The 27,227-nt window shown below is 35.5% G+C and overlaps 1 protein-coding gene across 8 annotated transcripts in view; it reads right to left on the bottom strand.

The window, feature by feature from the left end:
* The window catches only part of TLE1 (TLE family member 1, transcriptional corepressor), a 119,569-nt gene that overhangs the window by 57,261 nt on the left and 35,081 nt on the right, over positions 1-27,227 (bottom strand). For 5 of the 8 annotated variants that reach the window (XM_074196683.1, XM_074196677.1, XM_074196680.1 and 2 more), the window contains 2 exons: positions 9,442-9,646; positions 8,670-8,686 (listed from right to left, as the gene is read on the bottom strand). In XM_074196683.1, coding sequence (XP_074052784.1) covers positions 8,670-8,686; positions 9,442-9,646 — 222 coding nt within the window. The remainder of the gene's footprint in view (positions 1-8,669; positions 8,687-9,441; positions 9,647-27,227) is intronic. The other 3 variants (XM_074196678.1, XM_074196685.1, XM_074196681.1) reach the window with 1 other exon arrangement.

The raw sequence follows: 27,227 nt of genomic DNA, 5'->3' as shown, positions 1-27,227 counted from the left end.
AAAAGAAATTGCTTGATACTATAGCCAGAAACAAATTATTGGGCTGAATAAATATTAAATGTGACCCAGAATGGCATGTCTTATTTGTATTCATGTACAACAAGATGTTAGAAAGAATGGTATAAATATAGCCTTGTTCCACCAATGAGAAGAACTAACTGCTAAGTAAATGTGAAATTGTCTGAGTTTATGTAGCAGGGAGTTTTTTTTATTTGTTCGCCTGTGGCTTATGAAGCATTTCAGTTGTAGAGCAATAGAGAGCCAAGGACGCTGTGGCCCTCATGGAAGTGGAAGATTTGAAACAGAACATAAACAGATGCAGGGGGGCTGGGCAGGATACAACAACCCCCTTACTAATGCTAATGGAGGTAATGTGATGAATCTGAGGAGGAACAGTACAGTGTGAATAAGTGTATGTTTAAAATACCTTAAATGGGCTAATGCACCATATATTACAGAGCACTCTCAAAACCATTTGCGCAATGTAATTTTATGGAGACATATACTGGGTCCCTCTTCCTCCCTCCTTCCCTGAATGTGCTGCACTATCTGGCTCACCAATTAGAAAAAAGGTTTTAATGTCCTGGGTTGCAGGGTTCAATAGATTCTCTGGTTCTATAATGGAAATGAAGGTCTGAAGGTAATAAGAAATAATCATTCTACTTAAGGCATGTAGCTTTAATCAAATAACCTAACAAATGTCAAGGAGTATACCTGGTGGAATCGCAATCAGCCTTAAGTTAAAAGAACAATAAACCTGGTTATCCTTTTCAGTCTCACAGACATCCTGGGGATGCTACTAAAGTATGAAATGGAAAAACATCTCAAACAGTGGATTCCAATATGTGCGCCAGACCCTGGCCAGAGAGCTCAGAATAACTGTAAGGTGTCTGCTTGTCCAAAAATCTATGTGTATCAAGAAGCATCACAAACAATTACACAGGTGGACTGAACAATTTTCACTGAAAATATATGTATTTGCATTTTTCAAATGATAAATAAGATTTGTTGAGGAAAAGACCCAATGTCAAAAAGCTGTCTTTGATTCAGTTTTGAAAAACTATTTTATTAACGAATACTGTGTAAAGCCAACATATAAATGTTTTGATATTAAAAGGAGTGTTCAGATTCAGAAAACTTGGAAACCACATACTAGATGATACATCAAAAGAGCTGAAAAGTTGATTCTTACATCTTATTCTTTTGTATTTTACTTTTCTCTCACTCAATATTAGTATGTGTCCATATGGGCTAATATGCTTTTGCAAATAACTCCAGGAAAAAAAAAAAGCTAACTTAATGAACCATTACATTCTGTCACTTAACAGAATGTTTGTTCTATACCCTTCAAATATCCTGGGACCTCAAAGCAACTTTTCTGCCAACCAAATCCAAACCATGAAACCATGAGTGGCAAACATAAAAGGAAAACTCACTCATGGGTACATAGAGAGCTGGGCAGGTTTCCTTTAATGTGGAGATAATGCACATCACTCAAATGGGTTTTGTGTTTTTTTAACTGCCATACTGATTACCCTTGGGGACTTTCTCCAACCCACAAGAAAAGTATCTGTGTCAGAGGTACAGATTGGGAGCTCATGATACCTCATTTATCCTGTTATACTCAGGCAGTGGGAACTTAATTTGCTAGCACACTCTACACATCGACAATTAACTTTACACCGAACATTATAACAATTAGGTGACAGTGCACCTCATCACATCTGTGTGCCTTCTTTATCTACACCTGGCACCAATTAAATAATTGCCACAAGCTTCACTTTTTTTTCCAGCTCAGTTGGTCATTCATGGATTTTGCTGTACATTTAAAGACTACATGATTGACTTTCTAATCCATTAAGGCTAAATCCTCAGCTATCAGCAGATAGGGCAAAAGAGCAAATCTGCTCATTTAGCAGCTCCATCACACCTCGAAGCCTCAACTACCCAATGGATGGCCCTAAAAAGATAGGTCTATTTAAAAGACAAACTCAAAATATGGGAAAATATCCCTGTGCTTTACATAATATACCATATTACCAGAAGGTATTCCTGGTTCATATGATTCTCTTAGCCAGGGTGATGGCACAGAAAATAATACAGCTTTGAAATGAGAAGGCAAAGAAACAAAATTTTAACTAAGAGGGATTTTAAGTCGAGTATCTTTCTGTGCTTTTATCAACATCATTCTCCTGTCTCTACCTCCATAGTACCCCCAGATTATCCAAAATGCAAGGGCCTCACGGCATCACATGATTTTAAAACTTTATGTGTTCATAGTATTTTGCTAAAAACCAGTATCAGCATTTTCCTGGTCATCCAATAAAGCATGAGTCCATCGTTTAGACATTTTATGTGTGTTTCACTCTTCATGACCCCACATTTGGGGTTTTCTTGGCAAAGATACTGCAAAGGCTTGCCATTTTCTTCTTTAGCTCATTCTACAGTTGAGGAAACTGAGGCAAGCAGCGTTAAATGACTTGCTCAGGATCAAACAACTAGGCAGGTGATTTTGAACCCAGGTCTTCCTAACTCCAGGTCCAGGACTCTATCCCAAGTTTCATTTCAGTAGACCACAATGAGTCCTACAATGGTCTAAGAACTAGTCAGTGAGGCCTTTGGTTTTCAAGGACAATTCACTGAACCTCCCCATTCCTTTTTTCTTGGGAAAAATACCACTGCTATGAACATAGATCACAAAATGAGAAAGCTGGGCAGGCTCAATTAATAAGCACTTAATAATTGGCTAATATAATAGAAAAGAGCACTGGGTTTGATACTATAGATTCAAGTACAAATCCAGGACTTGTCATTTACTATTTGCAAATCCTTGGTCTAGACACTCTAACTTCTCTTGACCTCAGCTTCCTCATTGGAGGGTGGAGTGTCATGATGAGAAGAAGGGGGTCAGGACGGCAAAGTCTGTATGTAGACAGTTGGTCTTCAGTCAGAAGGACCTGAGATCAAGTTCTCTGAAATTCATTATTTAATCCATAACTTTTAATTCTTTTGGGCCACTACTTAGTAATAGCTTAATAACTAATTCTTCAAGCATAGTATCAACCTAATATACAGAAAATGCTATTCTTAACTAGTCCTACATCGAAAAAAAAATGCTACCTTCTGCCTCTGGGTACATACGTGTCCCCCCAATCAACAAGCATAAAGCATGCCACTAACTAGCATATACTAGAGGTCCAAAAAGTCTTACTGTACTAAGACTTTTAGAATATCCTGTGTGTATACCCATCTCCCCTCTTCCCCTATCCCCCAAACAGCATCCTGTACAAACACACACAAACACACAGGTTTTTAATTCTACTAGACTGGTACCCTTCTCTATTGGGAACATGGGACTAGCCCCTACCCTTTTACAGGAGTGTTCCGAGGACAAAGAGAATATTTACAAAACCCTAACACGATGAATAGCACACACCAGGCTTCAAGCACATACCTTGTTCCCTTTCCTTTTTAGGAATTAAGTTTATACCTTGTTCCCTTCCTTTTTAGGAATTAAGCTTAAAGTGGTTTCCATCATGATGATTTTTTTTTAAAAAGGCAAACTGGTAATAAGACATCTTGTCTCCATGTCTTCTTTCCATTTGATTCCTTGGTATAAGTAAAATTGAGAATTATACAAAGTGCTAAACTTCTCTTCCTCTTTTTGTGTCCTCCTCTGATTATTGTATCTAGGCAAGTTACTGAAAGGGAGAGATCAGTGGTCTATTCCAGGGGTAGGGCTATCTGAAAGCAAAAGTCATTTTTGTAAATATATCATATACACAACACACTCAACTCATGCAAAGTTGCCTCAAAGTGTCTATACTTCTAAAAACTGAGCTACAAAAAAAGACTGAAGAGTTTTATTGAATACAGCTGCTAATAGCTCTACTAATGACAAACTTGAAAATACTCACAAATGACCACTGTGAAATCATGGATTTAAAACAAAAGCTAAAAGGATATTGGCTTTTCTCAATTTTGGCTTTTCTAAAGGCTATCTGTGGATTTTGAAAAATTAGATGACATAAACAATTCAAAAATTAGATTATCATCTTTGATAAGATAGTTCTTTATACTAGTGATTTAGAAGGTATAGAACACACTTTGAAATATCAATTAAATATGTTACATGTATTTCAAAGTTTCATCTAAACTGTCCTACACCATGGGAAATCTCAGACTATACTTAATCCTACATTTTCTTTTATTCAAAGAATGCACATTCTCTCCTATGGTATAAAGAATTCCCCCTTCTTCCCATAAAATCTTTCAGACACCTATTTAAAGCACCTCCTATGCATGTGCTAGACAAGTTAAATAAAATGACATTTTCCTTGGTGGGCATTAAATTCATGTTGGATGTATCTTCTAAAAAGCTCCAAGAAGGATCAGCTCAAACAAACTAAACTTAAAAAATTAAGCATGGTATAATGGAAAGAATTCTGGAAAAATTATCAGGAGATCCAATTTCTAGTACCAGATAGGCCACTAACTTAGCTGGCTGGTCAACCTCAGGCAAGTAACCTATACTCTCTAAACCTAGTTCTGGACTTATAAATTCGAAGAGTTAGATGTAATAGTTGTTAAGGTTCCTTTCTAAGCTCAAAATTCAATTATCCTCTGTAATTCTAATTTTTACATGTTCCAGACTACACTTAAGGAATATTTTAGATGTAGATGCTTACTTAAAGCAACCATCTATTAAGCCTTTAAGCTAAAACATCAATGACTAATACAAGTTTTCTTCTTGACAGGAAAAATGCCATTAATTCTAAATATTTCTTATATGGACTTGACTGGGTCTAATTCATTTTAAACTTGATTCCAAATACTAAGGGCAATGGTTTTATGAATGCTACAAGTTGCTTCAGTAAGTAAGGCTTGGATTTCTTAGTTGAATGGTCATAAGCAAGAAATCTTTCTTTCTTTCTTTCTTTCTTTCTTTCTTTTGCAAGGCAAATGGGGTTAAGTGACTTGCCCAAGGCCACACAGCTAGATAATTAATTACTAAGTGTCTGAGGCCACATTTGAACTCAGGTACTCCTGACTCCAGGACTGGTGCTCTACCCACTGTGCCACCTAGTCACCCCGGCAAGTAATTTTTCAACCTTTAAAAACGTAGAAGTTTTTCACATTCTTGGGAATTTGTGTCAAAAGTTCCTTGAAATTACAGTTTCCTAAAATTCCAACCAATACTAAATTTAAAAATAATCAGATTTAGGATAGTTGAATTATGTGATCTAAAAGACCATGACTTTGAAACCCCTATAATGAACAATAAATTTCCATTCTATCTGAAGCCTCACTTAATGGTCATTTCCTGTTTATACTAAGAGAATCTGATCATAAAAGTTTCCAAGTTCAATCTCAATTTTCCAACATAAAAATAAAACTGCTCATTCTTTACAAAAAAAGGTCATTTAAATATTGTAAATGAAGAACAAATAAGTCTGAGGCTCCCCACTCCCCCAACCTAACTTGAATTGAGGATCCAACTTTTACACTTTATGTAAATATGATAAGCAAGAAACCCTGTTAAGACTCTTTAACCCTGCTGTTCGTAATCATCAGTGGGCATTATCATTATATTTCACATTCTCATGTTTCTGTCTGCCAATAGGCTTGGTATTTCATATTATAGCATTTCCTTTTTAAAAAAAACACTGATGATGCATATTTTCTAATTATCCACATATCTAACTTAATTCTTACATTAAATTGTGCATCAGATTATATACTTACCAAGAATCATAAATGGGTTCCTTTAAAAGGAAAAAAAGGCTAAATTGAACTGATGAAAGAGTAACACCATTCACCTTATTATGTAAGAAGCATTAAGGCTGATCAAAGGGTCAGATCACAAAACTGACACCCACCTGCTTTGCATTATAGGCTCATCTGGCAATAGGCACTAGATAAACTAGTTATATTCTTAATCTGAAAACACTAAGAAATGTTATAGATTGCACCTGAGATACAAAGAATTAAGTGTTTTTTTTAAATATAATGGAAAGACCAATGAATGGATGATTTGATTTTTTTTGTATTAGTTTACTGATTGGCTTAAGTATGACTGCCAATTAAAATTTTCAGTGGTTTCTAAAAACTAACAGCAGAGTAGGGTAAAAAAAAAAAAACCCAGAAGAACAATTTTAAATTTATTTAAGGATAGTATTCCTCCTTCAATTGTTGAAAATCATAAACTGCTGAAATTTCTCAACTTCTCAAAATTATAAACCAAACCAGTTAGCAAAGCCAAATGTATGCTAATCTGAAAAATCTAGGAGAATCACACCCCATCATGAGAAATGAGTAAAAAAATTTCTTTGTAATGTCACCCACATGACAAAAATAAATGTTTTTTAAAAAAAATCACAGTAATAGTTCCCATATGTAAGATATCAACCAATTATAGATACTTGTTAGATGGGAGATATAGGATGATACTACCTTTTGAATCTCTTCAGTATATCAATTTTCCCCTGGCATTTGATCTTATTATATATGATGCAAATTGTAACCCATTTGTACCTTCTCACACACCATGCAACACATGTCTATTTTCATTCATTAGCTCATCACAGAAGTTCAACCAATGAGAAATGATATTTCTTCTTATTTAAGTCTTATAAAATTATTTGAGCTTTTTTTTTCCTTAGGTTTTTGCAAGGCAATGGGGTTAAGTGGTTTGCCCAAGGCCCCGCAGCTAAGTAATTATGAAGTGTCTGAGGCTGGGTTTGAACTCAAGTACTTCTGACTCCAGGGCTGGTGCTCTATCCACTGTGCCACCTAGCCAGCCCATAAAATTATTTGAGTTTTTAAAAAATTTATGCATACTATGTAGATATACATAGTGAATATAGAGCACTAGATCTGGATTTGGATCCCGGAGATCTGAGATCAAATCTGGGCTTAGACACTAGTTATCATCTAATATCTATCTGCCCAGTTTCCTCATCTGTAAAAAATGGGGGTAGGGGAATCATACCTACCTTCCAGGATTGTTATAAGGATCAAATGAGATATGTAAGTGTTATATGTTATGTTAGCTATTTTCATACACACATATGAACATACATACACGTGTTTCTTTATATTCAGAGACAAGCATTTAGACAACCCCTTGTAAGCTGCTGATATTATCTAGTCTAATGATGGTATCTATTTTTTGACACTCCAGAAAAGACATTATTACTTGGAGTCTATGAACACTTTTTAAAAACATTTTGATAATTGCATTTTACAATAATTGGCTCCCTTTGTATCCAGTATATTTTTTATCTTAGGCATTTAAGAACATTACTCTCAGGAGGGATCTATAGACTTCAAAGGACTGCCCAAAGGGTCTTTGATACAACAATCTTAAGAGCACTTGCTCTAGAGAAAAAGTAGGAATAATGAAAATGCTAAAAATTTATGGAAATAAATATTCAGAGATGACAAAATGTACACGTCCTCACAATAAATACCAAACGTTCAACCCCTTCATCATTTGACACTATGCACATTATTTCCTGACTGTGATGTTTCCTTTGCATATTCTAGAGAGGGAATCTGACAGGAATTTTAAAAAAAACAGGGGCTCACCAAAATCAATCTCCCTAGCAACAATTCAACCAAAAAAAAAATTTTTTTTTCCACAAGTAAGTATTGTTAAACTCCAGTCTTATTTGGGGAGAAAGGGAAAAAAGGAAATTAGCTTTTTCATTTTTTGAAGAATTTAGCTATTTATTCTCTTTCCAAAAGCTCCAAAGATCTTTAATGTGAAAAGTAATGGCAAAAAAGTTATATTTTATTCTTTACAATAATTATCACATACAAGATGCTCAAAACTCTTCTAACTTCTGAAGTCTCAAAAGTGTGTGTGTGGGGGGGTGAATGGGAAAGGTGTCAAAAAAGAAATCACAATAGCAGGGAAGGGTAGCTCCTATTCTGTTTTTACTGTTCTAGTCTCTCAGGCCCACTTTTCATCAGATACTGGCAACCAGAAAGGAGACACATAGGAGCTGTGGAGAATGCAAAATGGAGCAATGTGAAATGAAACTCATATGGATGTAGCATCTTCACCTAAACTACCCTGCTTTCTTAGGATTTAACTCTGATACTGGATTTTAATGTAATTTTATTTAAATTGAAGCTCATGCCCCAAAGGCGAACACAAGGGAAATTATGGCACATGGGCAAACCACGTAACTAAGAAATATGCATAAGGGTGTAATCAAACACTCAGTTTTAAAAGGTAACAATTTGCTCACCATGAATTCTGATTTCTCACCTGAAAGATTCCCTTAAAAGGAGCCTACACCACCTCCTAAAGGAATCTTGAACCATAAAGTTTGTTATTGTTATGAGCCTGAAAAATACATGCTAAAATACATTCAACAAACTACAGCAAGCAATTGACTGTATTTTGTCACTACTGACAAAGGTTTTGAACAAAATAATCCTGTCTTCTGACCTAATACAAAAAAAAGTTGAGAATTCAGAAAGGAAACCAAAACTTTCACTCAAAAAAACCCAGCAGAAATCAAAACCAAAAAAACCCCAAAACTAAGTGTTTGTGTGTGTGTGTGTGTGTGTTTGTGTAGAAGAAGAAAGAGAAATAAAGTCTGGGCAAGTGTTGAAAAAATGGAATATATTTTTATGTTAGGAGTTTTAGTACTTACAGTGCCAGGTTCTCTGTCTGATCCCGTGGTTACCAAGAAACGCACAGACATGCCCGTTCAGACACAGAGGCAAGAACAGAAATAAAAAAAAGGGGGGAAAAATTAGAACACAAGCCCCGAACAGTTTGAAAAATGGCTTTTATTTATATAAGTCATTGCACATTCCTAATACAGTGATTTCCTGAAAATTACAGTATTTTGTAAACATAAGATTTACAGTTTAACCATACACAAAGCCTATTTTTTAAAATTCATGACAGAATAAATTACTTTTCTTTAAAAATTAGTCAAGTGCAATTTTGCCCAATATTTAATGCATACTAGAATTAAAGCCTATGAAACTAAGTAGTAACAGATGCAATTATCTAACCTTTCATTTGAACACATTCACTTTTAAATTTAACTTTCATTTCACCCCATTTCACAACATTACTTTCTTTGAAAATCACCCAATTAAGCAGTTAACAGTTTTCCATAATATGGTGCAGGCCACTGACATTACATTAAGCAGTTGCCAAGATGTCAAGGAAAAAAAAAGAAAGAAAAAGGCCCCACAATCTACAAGAGTAGGAGAAAAGCCTACAAAAATCCCCATCATTTCAAACACTGAAAACTTCCGTTTTTCAATGGTAAAAAGGTTTTCGACAGTTCCTTTTCTCTCATTTTAAATAAACTTGGGATTTCTTTAGGAGATGGACACAACTTTGCAGCATTGTATGAATATTCATTGGACAAAGAATCAGGTCCTAATCGGGCTTGCCATGCCTCTCACCTCTGTGGTGGTCTGCATCGTGATGTTTCTTGTCATCTTTGATTGCCAAGTGAGACTGCCCACTCAACGCACTAGAGAGGGCCAGGAGGCCAGCGCTGCTTCCGAGGGGGGGGATGCCGGGAGGCTGGAGTCCCGATGGGTGAGGTGTGAGAGGCACTGGAGGTCCATGGCCATGAGAGAGATGCTGAGCCTGCAGCTGCTGCTGCTGTGGGCAGGGGGGAGTTGCGTCATTCCCGGAAGAAAACAGAACCATAAAACAAGGGCATGAGGAAAAAGGAATAAGAGGTCAGAGGAGGGGGAGGGAGGGAGGAGGAGGAAGAGAGAGAGAGACAGAGAGAGAGACAGAGACAGAGAGAACACAGAGGGAAGAAGAGGGAGAAAAAAAAGGTAAACATATGGTTAGTGCCTGAGATTCAAGGATCATTGCTTCACATATTCTCTCCCCACCCCCCGCCCTATCATACCCTCTTCTGAATTGTAATTCCTAGATCCCTAGTAGTTCAGTGGATCGAGCACCAGGTCTAGAGTCAGAAAGAACTGAGCTAAAACCCTGGGCAAATCACTTAACTAGCCTGCCTCAGTTTACTCATCTGCAAAATGGGAATAATAACAGCACCTCCCAGGTGGTGTTCTGAGAATAGCAGGGGAGAAAAACTATAAAGCACTCAATAGAAGCTGGTACAATGAAATTTTAGCTAGTATTATGAAGATTCACCCAAAACGTTTGTTACTTTTAAATAGGATAGGCCTGATTAGGTTAAATGGGTAGAATCAGTGGCAAAGTTTTCAGGATTTCTATGTATGAATCTTTTTAATCTCTAATCTCCTTTCATCTAATACCACAATGGCAAAGACAGCCAAACTGATTTTTCTTATTTATTTAAAAGGAATAAAGAAACCAAGAGGTAGAACAGTTGGCTTTCTTATTTGAATGGCTGTCACGTGTGTGTGTGGGGGGGAGATTAAGCTTATTCTGCTCCAGAGGTCAGAACTAGGATCAATTTATATTCCAAGTAGCAGGGAGGCAGATATGGGCTCCAAATAAATCAGAATAACTGAAAATAACAACAACAATAATAATAACAATGATAATAATGATGATAATAATAATAATAATAATAATGAATAAGGAGGCCTGCCCAACAATGGAACAGCTTCTCCTTTGTGAACTCAAGGAATGTTCTCTTGAAGTAAAGAAAGCAGGGAGAAAATCTGGGTGATTTTTCTCAGAAAGCAAGGAAGGCTTCCAGGCAAGGCTGAATCTAGATGACTTCTGGGGTCCCTTCCAACTCCAGACTGATTCTGTGATAACTAAGGCCCTGGGGAAACCACCACAGTCCATTGGGGGCAACACTTCCCCACATCTGGGCAAGCTAGGTCATCCCCTATGGACTCTAGATCAGCAAGGATGGAAGGGGGTCTGTGGATCATCTGGTCCATTCTCCTTATTTACAGAATGCTCAGAGGCCAGCCCCAAGGACCATAGCTGTGAGCAGCAGCTCCAGGACCCTTCACTCTAACCACACTAATGGTATGCATTGCTACTACCTCCTCCTCTTCCTCCCCACCCCACTATAAATTTACCCACATTTAAAAAGGTATTCTTTTCTCTCAAATTACAGTTAATAGCTTACTGTGTGCAATGAAAAATAGTCAAAAGGCAATGCAACATAAATTTAGCCATATTTCAGCTGCCAGGTATAAAGCTAGGTTTAGAAGAAAGAGTAAAAATGATTAAAGCTTAATTTCTAAGGTGCCCCGTCAGATCCCAAAAATTAAGGCTCTGATTTGTGGTAACTTCCCTAGGCCTCAACTGCTTCTTTTATTGATGGTTTGCCTAGACTGTCCTTACTGCATTAAATCATTCCGTTCTTCAGGAAGGGCCTCAAGCACTACCTTCTCACTGATTTCTAAATAGAACAATAAATACTGTCTTCAAATCTCTCTGCCTTCAGAGTATAAGGTAAAATCGTGTGATTTATTATCAGAATTCAGGAAAATATTTGTATAGAATTTTAAAAACCTTGGCAAGTCTCCCCCTAACCACCCCCCATTTGGAAAATAAACAACCCACAGCAGGGAAAAGGGGACCGACCACCCTCCACATAAATCTCCCTTAGCCCTGAAGTGGAACTGTTCCTAATGAGAAGAAAAATGGGGACAAGGACAGACCAGAGAAGACAAGAAGAGTATTCTTGAAAAGTGTATCTAAAGAAGGCATTTACCATTTTAAGATCACTGTAACAATTATTTTATGCATATAATCACCTTCCTGTCGTTTCAAAGACACTAATTCCTGCTCTGTCACCTGTTAAGGGGCTCAGCAACAGCAAGACATAAAACTGGAGAAGTTGGCAGCAGCCTCACGGTCTGCTAGGCATGCTCATTAGCACTTAATTAAAAACTAGACACCTGCCATAAGAAATGTGCTCAGAGAAGGATGAGTAAAAGGTCTGTCCTAGCACCAATTACTATCATTACTTGGAGAATAAGAGCTATGTCCGGTTGGGGGGGAGAGGGAGGGGTGCAGGGTGGGGAGGGGAAGGAGAACCCATCGATGCATACACAAGCAACTGCTGCAGATAATTAACCACAGCATTGATTGGGGGAAAAAAGGGCAAAGTGGAAGTTCAACTACAGTAGACGATGCTACTATTGCCAAAAAGTCTTTAAAAAAAAAAAAAGTGGTCCTCCTTAGTTCTCCACCAGATCTAGTAAGCAGTCAGCTCATTTGTTTTAGATTCATTGCTGTTAGGAATAGAGACATAGACCTCACAAGTTTGAGAAATATTAAATCCAAAGCATATAATGTAAATGCTAACATGTAAAATGATTCAAAATATCTATGAACCTATGATGGGGTGGGGGGAGTTGTGGTTGAAATGAATATATCAATTAAACAAGAATTTATTAAGTGCCTACTATATTTCGAGCACTATACTAGAAACTGGAGATAACAACGATTATTAATAGAAATGGCAGAGAAATTGACTAATTAAATGTTAATCACTCTTAATTCCTATCCTGTTCTACCTTTCCCCAATGGTGAATCTGAGCTTCAATACTCAGCAAAATCAGTCCTTTTTAAGCAAAAAGCCTATATATAAAGGTAGTGCAGTCCATAGTAGCAACCAAGTGGCTCACAATCACTTAGCATTCATTTAAATTAAACATTTAATGGGACAGCTAAGTTAAAGGTCCAGGGGGTGGGGAATACAAAAGAATAGACAAGACTGTAATCAAGTAGGAGAGATTTCAGATCAAATAAACACAACATAGGGATGGATATTTTAAATTACTACAGAACAATGAGTTATCACAGGAGAATGGAATGAGGAAAGGAAAAATCATTTTCTCCTGGGGAGATCAAAGTGTAGCTTCAAGGGGAAATGACATTTCAATAAGTCTATTGATGGATAAATTATAGGGCCTAAAGTTAGGAAGGTTTATCTTTAGAGTCCAAATTTTGACCTTAGATACTTCTATGCTGGGTAATGCTGAGCAAGTCACTTAGCCTCAGTTTTCTCATCTGTAAAATAAACTGGAGAAGGAAACAGCAAATCACCAAAGTTATCTTTGCCAAGAAAACCCCAAATGGCATCATTAAGAGATAAGCACTACCAAAAATGACCAAACAACAACAAAATGAGTGAAAGGAAATATTGTTAGATTGACACTGGGGAAAGAAATAAAGGGAGATTGGAGAAGGTGGTATCTCAGGCATCATTATGGATCTAGTGATATGAAAGAAAGAAGAATGGGAAAGTGAAGGATGTGTACTAGAAATAGCAATTAATCCAAAATTTGTATATATGGAGTTCTACACAAGTTTACAGACAGGTTGGCATGCAATTTACTTAGGAAATTAATCCAGAGCACCTAAGATAAAATTTGAGGAATAATCAAAAGAAGTCAAGTTTTCTACAAGGTACTTTTTCCTTCAAAGACAATCATCACCCTATTTATCAATAATAAATACACTATATTTAGACTACAGTACAGTATACAATAGGCTAAATGATACAATAGAAATGAACTAAAGACTCCAAAGATGGGAAGCAATTATGCCAGAGGGTTGTGGATGGGATATCATTTTGAGAGTAAGAGACCTATTCTTAACTCATGTGAAAAAGTTATTGAATAATTGTTTTGCTTTTTTTTAAAAAAAAAATTACAGATCAGAAGACTCAAAAAACAAAAGAGAAAAGATTTTTTGGAAGAGGTGTTATTTCAACATGAAGGAAGTCAAGACTTTCAAGAGATAGACCTAAGAACATGGGGAATTCCAGACAAGGACAGATGGGCCAGATATGGCAGAAGAAATGTCATGCTCAGGAAGACAGCTTGGTCCAGTTTATCTGCAATATAAAGAACAGTATGTGAAACTTGGAAGGATAGTAATAATGGAACTCTGCCAAGTTCTTTGAATAAAATGAAATTTCCTTTTATAAAACTCGCTCACATTCATTGTTTTTAAGTTTTAGAAAGCACTTTCCTTAAAATTTCATAAGTTATATTATTATCTCAAATTTATAGATGAGAAAACAGAGTATGAGTTAAGAAATTTGCCCAAAGGTACTGATGGCAAGTGTTTAAAACTTTCTTCTCCATCATGTTACTGACTTATGTAAGAGGGAGGCAAGAAGAGAAAATAAAGATTGAATTGTTTGTTCTTTTCCTCTGAAACTTCCTAAGGAGATGCCACAAAAATAAAGCAATCTTGAAAGCAAAAAAATAGATTTTAATGATTAATGATCCGATGAAGAATTTTTTTTTAAAAAAAGGTAATAGAAAAACCCACATATCCTTTGAAAAATATCTTCTCTCCAAAGCAACTGACAGTTTCTGCCTTCACAAAAATGGCAAAATATATGTATGTATACTATTTAAATAAATGAGGGGCAGAGCACCAAGAGGAGGTATTTTTAAAATGTGCTAAAATAAGTACATATCTAATATTAAAGGCAAGATTATATTTACAATAAGAAAATACCATCACTTTTGCAAGAAAAAAGAGTAAAAAAGGATACCTCTTCAGTGTTATTTGACAGTTATAGAAATGTTGGCAATAGTAATAAAATAAGAGAAAGAAATCAAAGATATAAATATAGTTGAAGAGGAGACAAAATTGTCCCCAAATGACATGATTTTTCCTTAGAAAACCTCAGAGAATGAGTAAAGAAACATGAACAGCTTCAGTAGAGTAGCATACTAGCAAATAAAGCCACAAAAATAAATGACATTTCTATATAGCAATAATAAAATTCATACAAAATAATGAGAAAAATGCATATTAAGGTTCAACCTACCATGGCCTTCTCAAAACTTCTCCAAATACATCAGAAAACACTATTTAAAAAACTTGAATGAGAGATATTTACTGTAGGAGCTAACTATCAGTATACAAGGGGTTACTTGCTAAGTAAAGTAACAACTAAAATCATTTGCGAAGGAAAAAAAGCCTAAAATTTCAATAAAAATAATAAAAAAAGTAGGAATGAAGGGGGAACAACATTTCTACATCTCAAATTATACTCCATGTTATCAAAACTATTTGGTTCTAGTTAAAAAACATAGATGAGCATAACAGACTAGACAAGAATGACTCAGAAACAACTGAACTTAATAATATGGCCATTCAAGAAACACAAGGACATGTATTACTGAGGAAGATTTCGATTTGACATAACTACTAAGGCAAAAATTAGATTTACATTACTGTCTTATATCTTATAAAAGAATAACTCAAAGGGTAGCTAGGTAGCACAGTGGATATAACATCAGCCCTGGAGTCGGGAGGACCTGAGTTCAAATCTTGCCTCAGACACTTAATAATGGCCTAGCTGTGTGACCTTAGGCAAGTCACTTAACCACATTACCTTGCAAAAAAAAAAAAAAAAAGGAATACCAGAAAATGATAAAGGCATCTTTTATTGTTATGGGATAGGAGAGAGTGCCTAACTAAACTGACAAAAAATAAAAAAGTTAATTTCAATTATATGAAATGGAAAGGCTTTTGCAAGAACAAAATCAATATAACTACATTAAGAATGGAAACAATTCAAAAGGGAAAATATCTAAGATATATATTGAACTAACAGTAAGTAAAGAGCTATTTCCCCAATGATTAAAAGAGATGAACAAAAAGTTCTCAAAAAAGCTGCAGATATCCACAACCGTATGAAATGTTTCAATTCACTAATGACAAATATGCATCAAAACAACCATGAATTTTCACCTCACACATCCAGTTATTAAATACAGTAAAAGATGTAAATACTTAATGTTGGCAGGGTTATGGAAAGACAGAAACACTAAGAAACTACTGTAATTCCTAAGGAACTGTATATTGATAGAATCATGGGGGGGGGGACGAAAAACTGGAATTATGCTACAAATGTAACCTGTATCACCTGACCCAGAAAACTTCCCATTAGAAATCTAACCCAAAAATGTAAAAGATAAAAAGAAAATATTTATAGTATCACTTTTTTTTTTATGGTATCAAGGACTAGAAATGAAGTAGGTTCTGGTTTGATTGAGGAATAACTAAAGAAACTATTACTATGTCACAAAAAGCAGTGAATGTATGGAATAGTTCAGAAGAAGCATGAGAAGGCTATGAACTAAAGAATGAAGTTAAGTAGAACCAGGAAAACAATATGCATAATGATTCCAAAACTGTGACTGGAAAAAAAATAATTAAATTCTGTGTAGTTACAGTAAACAGTTGTCTTGTGGAGAACAGAAAACAGAAATCCCTCCTTTCTGTGCAGTAGTAGAGAACTATGGGAAGAATATTGCCATGTACTATAAGACTCAGCAGATATGTTGTTTAATTGCTAAACTGTCCTTTGTTATTATAAGTAATAGTCTGTTAGGACAGGGGAAAAATATCTACTCAGAAATGAAGGTGATGTAAAAAAAAAGGGGGGAGCGACTAGGTGGTGCAGTAGATAAAACAACAGACCTGGAGTAACTAAAATTCAAATATGACCTCAAACTTAATTAGCTGTGTAACCCTGGGGGCAAGTCACTTAACTGGTTGCCTCAGTTTCCTCACCTGTAAAATGAGTTGCAAAAGGAAATGGCAAACTACAATATCCCTGCTAAGCCAAGAAAACCTCAATGAGGTCACTTAGAATCAGATATGACTGAAACTACTTAATGACAACAAAAAAGGAATGAAAAAGGAAGATATTAAACTAAACATTTAAGTCATTTTTCAGTTCTAAATCTGTGATATCAATTTTTAAAGAAAGAAATTCTATCAATAATGATCCCAATTTTATGATGGTTCTAACTAGAAATTAGGTCTAAATTACAATACTTCAGCAAGAAGTGACTCTGAAATCTATAAGCCAATGAGTTTATCTTCAATTCCTAGGAAAATTCTAGCATCTATTACTAGTGAACATCCATAAAAGGGAGCCTCACTGATTAAGAACAGGTCACATCAAACTCATCGAATTTCCCGCCCCCATTTCTCTGAAAATGAGACTGAGATGGCTACCTCAGGGAGATATATATGTATACATATGTATATAGTATATAGATATATACACACACACATATAGAGATGTATATATGTACATATACATACATATGTGTGTGTTGTGTGTGTGTGTAGCTTCCTGAGGTTTTAGTGAAGTATTTGACAAAGTTTCTTATGCTTTTCATTGGAAAAAAGATAAAAAGGTAATAGATGTCCATTCAATTAGGGGCTATGTTGATTAGCCCAACTCACTTAATAGTTCAAAGTTCTCAAGTGAAATGCCTAAAGGATTTTCATTGTTTAACATTTTTATCAATGATCTAGAAAAAGACATAGATAGTATGCTTATCACATTTGCAGATGACAAAACTGGAAAGGACAGCTAAGCAGAGGAAAACAGTTATGATCCAAAGAGATCTCAATAGGCTAGAACATTGGATTAAATCTAAGATGATGAAATTTAATTGGAATAAATTCTCTCTTTAAGTTTGGCTTTGGAAAAAATCAACCTCAGAAGCACAATATGAGGAAGTATCTTTTACATGTTTAAAAAAAATGTAGTTTTGGGTTTTTGGACGGGTTTTTTTTTGGTAGTTGTGTTTGTTGTTTTCACGTTAACTGCATACACAAAGTCAAATCTATTACAGGATGGTCAAAAACATTAATGTAATTTTAAGTTGCACTGAAAAAAGCACAAGATCCAAAACCAGAAAGGTGATAATTCTATTTTATTTGACATCCTGGGGGCATATCTAGAGTACTTTGTTCATTTCTGATTGTCATAATTCTGAGAAGGACATAGATAAGTGGGAGAGCATTTAGGAAGATAAGTTTTGTAAAGGGAGTTGAGATCATGACATGAAGAATGTTTGAAGGAAAGGAGAAGAGAAAGAAAGCTGTGGGAGGGTGGTACATAAAGAGTTTCCTTCTTCAGGTAGGGAGTGGGCTACAAGGTCCTTTCCAACTCCATTTCTTGGAGCATTTGTCCAAGCAATTAAGTAAACTGAAAAATATTATAAATCACAGGGTGGGATAATCTGGCACCCCTCCACCCATTTTAACTTAATAATGGCTAGTTTTGAACATTAAGATAAAAGCAATGCTTGAGGCTTCAATGATTTAGAATCAGAAGACCTGGATTCCTATCCTGGTCTTTCCCTGTCTAGTAGTTTAATTCTCAGTTTCCTCATTTGTAAAAAACCAAGGTTTGGATACATTCTAATCATTCATGTCTGTATGTGTTCATTAATGTGCTAGCATTTCTGGTCCCATCAAGGATATGTGTGTGTATGTACATTTAATTCAACTTTCACTGCTCCTTTATCCCCAAATAAAACTTTTTTTGCAACTCAAAGGGAAAAAAATGCCCATATTCCTATAGAGTTTATCATAATACTGTTGAACTATGAAACTGATTAAACTATTTTTTTTATCAATCTCCACCACTCTCCCCTCAAATAAACATCATATTCTGCTATGCAACATAAAATAGATTCAACCATGGAACCCTTTATATAGTGATACTGAAAAGTGAGCACGGAATGGTTCGGATTTGGTAACAATGGAATTTGATATTCTCATCCTCCCCCCCCCAATATATGTCAAATTTGGGAAGGATATGAGTAAAATGTACTAAATGTAAATGTACTAAATCTTGAGTTAATGAAATCCATAAAGGAATAATGTCTCCTTGTCTGTGTCTTCTAGAGAAAACCTCAAGCACACAAAATTTTAAAGAACTACTTCCCAAAGTGGGGGAAACAATCATGATGATCACAAACAGGGTTAGGATTTAATAGTTAATGTGAGGAATGAAGAATTATATTTTAACCCTTAATTCATATCAAAAATATTAGAGCTCAAAACTTTATATTAGTGTATATTTCTCCAAACTGCTACTCTCTGAATTCATTACCAAATCTTCTGCTCTTTTCTCTTTCTTTTAGACTATTTTTACAGTGCAGGGAAAGGAAACAAATAGCATGGCACCTTGTAAATGAATAGAAAAGAGTTGTCAGTGCTGTTATAAGGCTTGCTTCAAAATCATGAATTTGTTCCAAAATGACTGATATATTAGGGAACATTCTGATAAGATAATTTTTTGTGTTAGCTTACATATGGTTTATTCTCCAGAATCAAGGTGAGAATGCAGAAAAGTGCATTGCTTCACAAGAAGTCATTCTTGCAATCCTTATGACACCCACTTCCACAAGCAAACTTCGAAATTTCAAGTCTTTACCAAACCAAGTTGCTGCTCAAGACTTTGCCAGTCTGCCTCCTGGGAAGGAGGACCCCAAGCAGCAGCCTGGGGCTGCAGACATTTGCCATTATTTACTGTAATATTTATGTATTTCTCAGACATTTAACATGCATGGTACTATGCTTACTACTTTTAATCAAGTTCCTATCTTTAGTTCTATGTGTCACTGACAAGGTTTTTGACTGTGGTACTCTCCCCGTAAGATGTTGGTTTGTATTATGCAATTTTACAGAGTGAATAGTATATTTTTTGGAAATGGATATTGCCCAACAACTAGAAGATACAAACATGCAAAGACACACTTTACTACTGCAGAAGTTGTTCAGTAGATTTAATCAATTTTCAAACTACTTAAATAATAAAAATCAAAAGAAAATATAACATTTGAAAGTTTCTGACTCAGTTAAGGACCAGATGAGAAACAATGAAGTACATGAAGAGTTTACAGACTTGAATGAGATAGAAAAAGATTGGGACCAAGGTTTTAGAAAACTCAAGAGATGAGGAACCCATCTATCTCTAGACAAGACTGTTATAATCTTATGAGCTGTCTAGGACCCTAAGAGATTTAATGACCTGCCCAGAATCATACAAAGAGACATACAAATAAGATCATGGGTCCTGATCTCAGGTGAAGGCAGGTCAATGGGTAGAGTGTTGACCCTGAAGTTAGGAAGACCACAGTTCAAATTGAGCCTTAGACATTTACTAGCTATGTGACCCTGGTCTGGTCAAGTCCCTTAACCTTTCACAGTCTGTGTTTTCATATGAAAAATGAGGTATAATAACACCTACCTCACACATGAGACATGGGTAAAAGAACATTTTTGTGAATTTTAAAGCACTACATATATGCAAGCTATCATTTTTTCTAATTGCAGTCAACCCATTGCCACAGTGCCATAATGCTGCTACCAAAAGTTGTGAGGCATAACGAATATGTTTGCAGGAGTACCCTAAATCTGATTTAAAACTTCTAAGTGAATTTGTTTATCTATTTCAAATCACTGCCATAACACCATGCTTTGAGTTCTTTGATCTGAATCTTTTGGGTCATGATTCTTAACACTAGCAAACAAGTTTAAATCACAACAAGTTTTAGAATTTGTCTGCAGGAGACACACCTGTATAAAGCAAGAATCTCCAAAGTTTGGATCAGGGGAACCAAAGTATTAATTTACTTTCATATTTCAAAAGAACTAATTTCTAATTTTCCCTCCCATCTTCATGTTCAAGTAGTAGAATTCTAAAGAACTTAAATACAGTGAAAATTTCACATGACCTTATACAGCAAAACAAGTAATGCAGTTTGGGACATTAATTACAATCAATTTATGAGAAGACTACTTCTCCACTTTGATGCATTTCTGTTAAAGTTCTTCTGATCAAGGCAATGATCCAAAATAATTCCAAAGGACCCATGATGAAAAACATTAACTACTTTGAAAGCAAATTTGAAACTTTATTTTTCTTTTCCTTTTCTTGGTCTCTGCTATCTTTTACAACATAGCTAATTTGGAAATATCTTTTGTATGGCTTCACATGTATTACCATATCAAGTTGTTTGCCTTCTCAATGAAAGAGGAGGGGCAAGAAAATAAGATAAAATTTGGAACTCAAAATTTAAAATATTTAATTTAAATTTAAAAAATTTAAATTAGAGGGTACAGGTAGTATTTCTGCCATATTATATTTCCAAGTCGATCTCCAAGTAAACTAATCTATAGACATTCTGGAAACATGTAACTTCATAGACAACTTAATGGTGCTCTGAGATTAGTTATTTAACTACCAATCTCATATCTTGTCTTAGAACACTATTTCTCATTGTCTATGATAGCTTAGCTCTGTATTGGTTAGATCACAGTTCATTCTATTCTGTTCCATTGCTATGGAATATCCTACCAACTCTACCAAAGGGAAAAAAGTGTAAAATGTGTACTGTTGATTATAATTGGAATTAGCTAAGACTATTGATAGTACAACAAACTTATCATCACTTCTGGGAAAAAAACAACTTAAAAAGTTGCCTCCACTGATTGGCTAGCAGCATCTTCATATATGAAAAGAAAGGCAAATTCTGTCAATATTTATTTCTCATTAGACTACTTAAGCAGTTGGTGGTATAGCGGACAGAGTGCTGGGTATGGAGTTAAGACAACTCATCTGCTTGAGTTCAAGTCTGGTCTCAGACACTTTCTAGCTCTCTGACCCAGGGCAAGTCATTTAACTCTGCGGGCCTCAGTTTCCCCATCTGTAAAATGAGCTGGAGAAAGAAATGGAAAATCCCTACAGTGTCTCTACCAAGAGTCACAAAGAGTTGGGCAAGATGAAATTAATAAACAAGTCCTATTAAAGAGAAATCTCTTAGAAATGGCATTCTAGGGCAGCTAGGTGGCACAGTGGATAGAGCACTGGCCCTAGAATTAGGAGTATCTGAGCTCAAATCCGGCCTCAGACACTTATTAATTACCTAACTGTGTGGCCCTGGGCAAGCCACTTTACCCCATTTGCCTTGCAAAAAAAAAAAAAAAAAAAGGCATTCTAATGAAAACCACTGAGCAGCAGGAAGACAAATTAATAAATGGGAATGGAAATAAACAGTAATCTGAATATATATATTATATATATATATATGACTCCAATGATGCAAATTAAAAAAACACAAGATGGAATACTGTGTAACTAATAATGACCATGCATGGCCCAAGGAGATGAGAGAATACACATCCCTACTTTCTTTGCAGAACTATGTGAGGAGAACACTACACAGACTGTCAAATTTAGCTGGTGTGTTAGTTAATTTTCCTGTACCAGTCTAGTCTCCTCATCCTTTTTTTATGTTTTATTACAAATGTTGACTCTCTCAGCAGGGGTGAGGGAAAGAATATATTTAGAAATGAAGGTGACATTAAAAGATATTAATAACATTTGGGTTGAGGAATATATATGGCATTCTTAAAGATTGGTGTTATACCACTCAAGAAGAACCTGAATATCAAGTCTAGGAGGAGTTCTAGCCATAGGTAGATGGCTAAACTCTGGATCAGTTTTTGAATCTTAATGTCCCTATCTATAACGTAAGTTGGTTATACTCAGTGAACCTGAAATTCATTTTTAACTCTAAAAATGTAGGACTTCTCCCTTTTCTTAATCTTCCATCACACTATGGCTCTTTTTTGTCAGTAGGCTGTTTAAGTATGAATCACAGAGAGCTCTAACCGTTACAGTTTTTCCCATCTTTACCTAACTTGTACTTCAGATGCTCTCACATTAACATCCCATCAGCATTTATGTCAGTCCTTGCCCAACAACCTTCCAGCAAGGAAATGAGCAAAACCCCATGGAATAACTTAACTCTATGGAAGAACACTGAAGATCTGAAGCAAATCCCAACACTTGTGAGAGAATGATTCTTAGCAGCACAATTTAACATTTAACTGCACTCCACCTAAAGTAGGATACAGCAAAAAGCTTTTTTTTTTTCAGTTTCTTTCCTTTTGAAGGGGGGGAAAGGGAATTTAATAAATCGCCATTCTATTAAGATATAGCCTCATAAAGGGCTTGGCATCCAACAGATTACAGCTAACATAGACAACTTTTGAGTGTTATCACAGCCATTTATTTAGTCTATTCTTTCTCAAAGTTGTATGCATTGTTCTTTTAGGCCATTATCCCTGTTTTTACAAAGAAACACAGCCCAGGTATTTATAGGCTTTCCAAGGATTAATTGCATACTCCCAAGAATAAACCCTCAAGAGGTTAACCTCATCCTCTTAACACTTCACACACTACAATCCAAGAGATAACTGTCAGCCACATTCAAGAGGAAAAAAATAATCCAACATCTTGCTAATCCTTTAGCCAATCAACTCATGCAACAATAGTCTTTTAGGAGACCTACAATTCAATCTGTTTTAAAGTATAATCAAAGGGGCAGCTAGGTGGAGTAGTGGATAAAGCACGGCCCTCCAGTCAGGAATACCTGGGTTCAAATCTGGTCTCAGACACTTAATAATTACCTAGCTGTGTGTGTGGCCTTGGGCAAGCCACTTAACCCCTTTTGCCTTGCAAAAAATAAAAAACCTAAAAAAAAGTATAATCAAACTAAAACATTTAATTTCCCCCAAAATATTAACCCCCCCCAAAGCTGAATAATCAATCAAAAAACTTTTATGTCCCAAGTACTGTAAATAAAAATGAAACAAGTCCTGTCCTCAGGAACCTTTCATTCTATCAGAAACATGCACATATAGAAATATGGATAAAGTCTGTACAGTAACAAAAAACAATTATGGAGAAGAAAGCATTAACATAGTGGAGCTGAGAAAAATCTCATGCAAATGCTTAAAGAAGTCTACATATTAAATAAAGCATGCTCACTAGGCCTACAGGGTAGCTACAATATAAAAAATTTCCCCAAAATTTGACATAATAGATGAGATTACTGATGAGCTTTGTAGTAGGGATTAACCCTACCTGATACAAAGCATAAGGAAACAAAGAGACCAAACCTTCAAAGAAGGTAGGCTATTGTTAAATGAATCAGAATAATGAAGATCATTGCCAACAGACAGAAAGATGACAGATTTTCTTGAAGCTAAGGTGACATCTTTAAGCAGACATCTGATTTTTCTGACTTAGATGACCAAAAACACTCTTGAGTATATAAGTCTATTATTGCCCCTTTGTTCTTGTTCTTGCATGTAAACACATTGTGTCTTTCAAATTCTACCTGAAAGGGCAGCTAGGTGGTTTAGTGGATAAAGTACCGGCCTTGGAGTCAGGAGTACCTGGGTTCAAATCCGGTCTCAGACACTTAATAATTACCTAGCTGTGTGGCCTTGGGCAAGCCACTTAACCCCATCTGCCTTGCCAAAAAAAAAAAAAAAAATTCCACCTGAAAAAAATCTAAATGCTTTGTACCAAGAACTTGACTATTTTCCTCTACATGAATATTGGATATTGAAATCAATGATTTATCTCTTTTTAAATATATTTTTGACTTCTAAAAACTATACCATATCAGTTTTAAAAAAAAGAACACATTTTTGTTAACCAGACTTAAGAGTGTTTACCATCATGGAAAGTACTGAGTAGTAATACTTTTCTAGTGATATACACCTTTAAAAATCATTCTTGCATGAAGAAAAGTATCTGGTTCAAATGCTGTAATATGTGTAATCCCCATCCAAGTAAAGAAAATACAAGTAGTCATCTTTGAATTCTAGCAACTGGCACTTAAGACTATTCTGTTAATTATCCATTTATGGCACTTAGCAGGCCTGGAAGTACCATGATATGCTTTCCCTGCCTTAAGAGGATTGATAATCCCCAGACTGCTAACAGCATAAATATGTGGGTGGATGAAAGTGGGCTTAGATGATAATGCTGATAAAATAAAGAGACCAATTTGCCTAGATGATAGGAAACCCGAAGTCGTACCTTGTACCCAACCCATTCTATTAATGTGAGACACTGTATTAGGTATAGGGATTCAAAAACAAAACAGAAGAGTCCTTGTTAGCAAGGAGTTTATATTTTACTAAAGGGATGTGAGGTTGACAAACATATACATACATATAAAGATTGCTGTTAATTCTTTAAGCTCTGTTTGACTCTTCGTACCCCCCCCACTTGGAGTTTATTGGCAAAGAGACCGGAGTGGTTTGCCAATTCCTTCTCTAACTCATTTTACAGATGAGGAAACGGAAGCAAACAGGGCTAATTAAGGACCTGTCCAGGTTCACAAAGTTAAATAAGTGTCTGAGGCCAAATTTGAACTCAGGTCTACCAACTCCAGGTCTGGCACCACCTTGGTGTCCTACATGTACATACAGATAAACATAAAGGAATTTCCAGGGGAAAAGCTAGAAGTAATATGAAGGACAGTTTATTGACAAAATAAGGGTTCTAGAGGATTCAATGGAAGGGTATGGCGGAATGAAATCCATCTAGATGTGAAGTCATGGGCAGACATGGAGCTTCTCTGTATCTGAAGCAGTTCTAACAATGGCACTGATGAGCTGATAAAGTACACAGGAAGAGAAGATTCCACAACAGAGGTGGAGAGTGAAAAATACTCATCAGCTAGCATTGATTGAATGCCAGACTGAGGCTCCAAAGACAAAAAATCAAATAGTTCTTATTCTCAATGAACTTACTATGGTCTACTGGGGGACTGGACAAATAAATGAAATAAGTATAAACAGGATGTATGAAATAAAATAAGATCCTAAGGAATAAAAATGCTAAATGTGACTCTGGGCAAGTCACATATGTTCTCAAAGAAGATCAGCTAAATGATTTAGTGTAGTTAGCAGAAGATCATTTAAAATTCCAGTCCCAATTCAATCCCTTCCAGCTCCAAAATTTTTAAGACTCAGATTCTGTGATTTGTGGCAAAAATGGAGGAGGGAAAAGCAACATTTACTCTTGTATATTCAAGATAAAACTCTGGACTTTATGCCTTTGAGTTTGGTTATCATTGAAGTCAAGGCCTGGAGGCTTTCTGACATTGTAAAGAACAACTCAACAGGGTTCAAAGAATGCATAAATATTTTTTTAATAGGGAGAAGCAATAAAGTTTGGTTCATGTATTTCAAAAGGCAGGTAAACCCTGTGAAACTCTGGAAGTCCAAGCAAATCTATTTCTAGGGCAGTGGAAATTCCAAAAGCCTGATCACCAGAGAGGAAAAGACAGTTAAACAGATTATCCCTAAGTTTCTCAAAGAGTGAACAAGTGGTTCAAAGTCCTCTAAGCACCCCATCCTGCCTTGCCTCTATCAATGATATTGCTCAGACTTTCCTACCATGACCTTGATGGGTTTTTTAATCTTCTAAAATGTCATAGTAAAAGAAAACAGCAATAGGAAAGAACTTTGAGTCATACATCATTTTAAATGTAATATGCAATATTATTGTATTAATCCTGATCAATACATATGTATTTTTAAAGAATTTTTATAAGCCTAAAAACACCCAGTAGATCAACTAAAGCCCAAGTTTTTAAACCTATTTTTGTGTTATGATCCCCTTGGGCAACTAGTAAAGCCTTCAAGGACTATTTTTCTAAAGATTTTTAAATGCATAAAAAAATATATGATCCCATAAGAAATCAATCATATTTATTTTTTTAAATTCATAAGACTGGAGAATAGAAATATGTACAAATGTGTGCCCCCACACACAATCTCAAATATAGTCTCACTTAAAATTCTTAATTTCAAGTTTTTTTAAAACAGAAACAATTAGATAAAACAAGCTTATTAGGAAAGTTAGCACCCACAGAAGATACTATAAAGGAGAACTATATGGTGGTATAACAGGGATGAGAAGAATTGCTCATCAGACAGTCTTTGACTAACTTGGTCAGTATTTTAATTACAGAAGTCAACTTTTTTTTTAAATATGGCTTTTAAAAAAATATTTATTATGGTAACCTATGCTGAGACTTAGCAGAACTGAGTCTGGGAGATGAATATTCCAAGAACCCAAAATTGCTAGTGGTATTTAAAAAAAGAAAAAAAAGAACAAAACCCTGGGAAATTGGGATATTATGAAGGAAAGGCAAAGGAAGAACAAATTAAAAAAAAGAATGATAATTACTGGTTTGAAATGATCAACTGCTTGCTAGTTACCTAGTCAAAATAGAAATGACATCAAAATTTCACATTAAATTTATTATTTATATATCACTTAAGGTTTAAAAAATACTCTTTCACAAGGATCCTTGGAGGTATAGGTAGTATAAATATTATCTCTTTTTTTTTGTATCAGATGAGAAAACTGACTCAGGGAGTTTAAATGATTTCATCCTTGCCACAAACCTAAAAACAGTGATGGAATTTATAACCAAGTCTCTTGATTCAAAGCAGCAGCATTCTATCTTCCCTGCCTTGCCACAAGGAGTAAAGGTGACATTTGGGAAGAACCTGCTAACATCATCCATCAACAAGCAAAGGTAGGTGAAAGCCATAGAAATAAATAAGTGAGGGATAACTATCCCTTTGCCTAGGACACCAAATTTAG

The sequence above is a fragment of the Macrotis lagotis genome, chromosome 8, assembly GCF_037893015.1.
Source record: "Macrotis lagotis isolate mMagLag1 chromosome 8, bilby.v1.9.chrom.fasta, whole genome shotgun sequence".
Lineage (NCBI taxonomy): Eukaryota > Metazoa > Chordata > Mammalia > Peramelemorphia > Peramelidae > Macrotis > Macrotis lagotis.
This window is presented reverse-complemented; position numbering and strand designations above follow the sequence as displayed.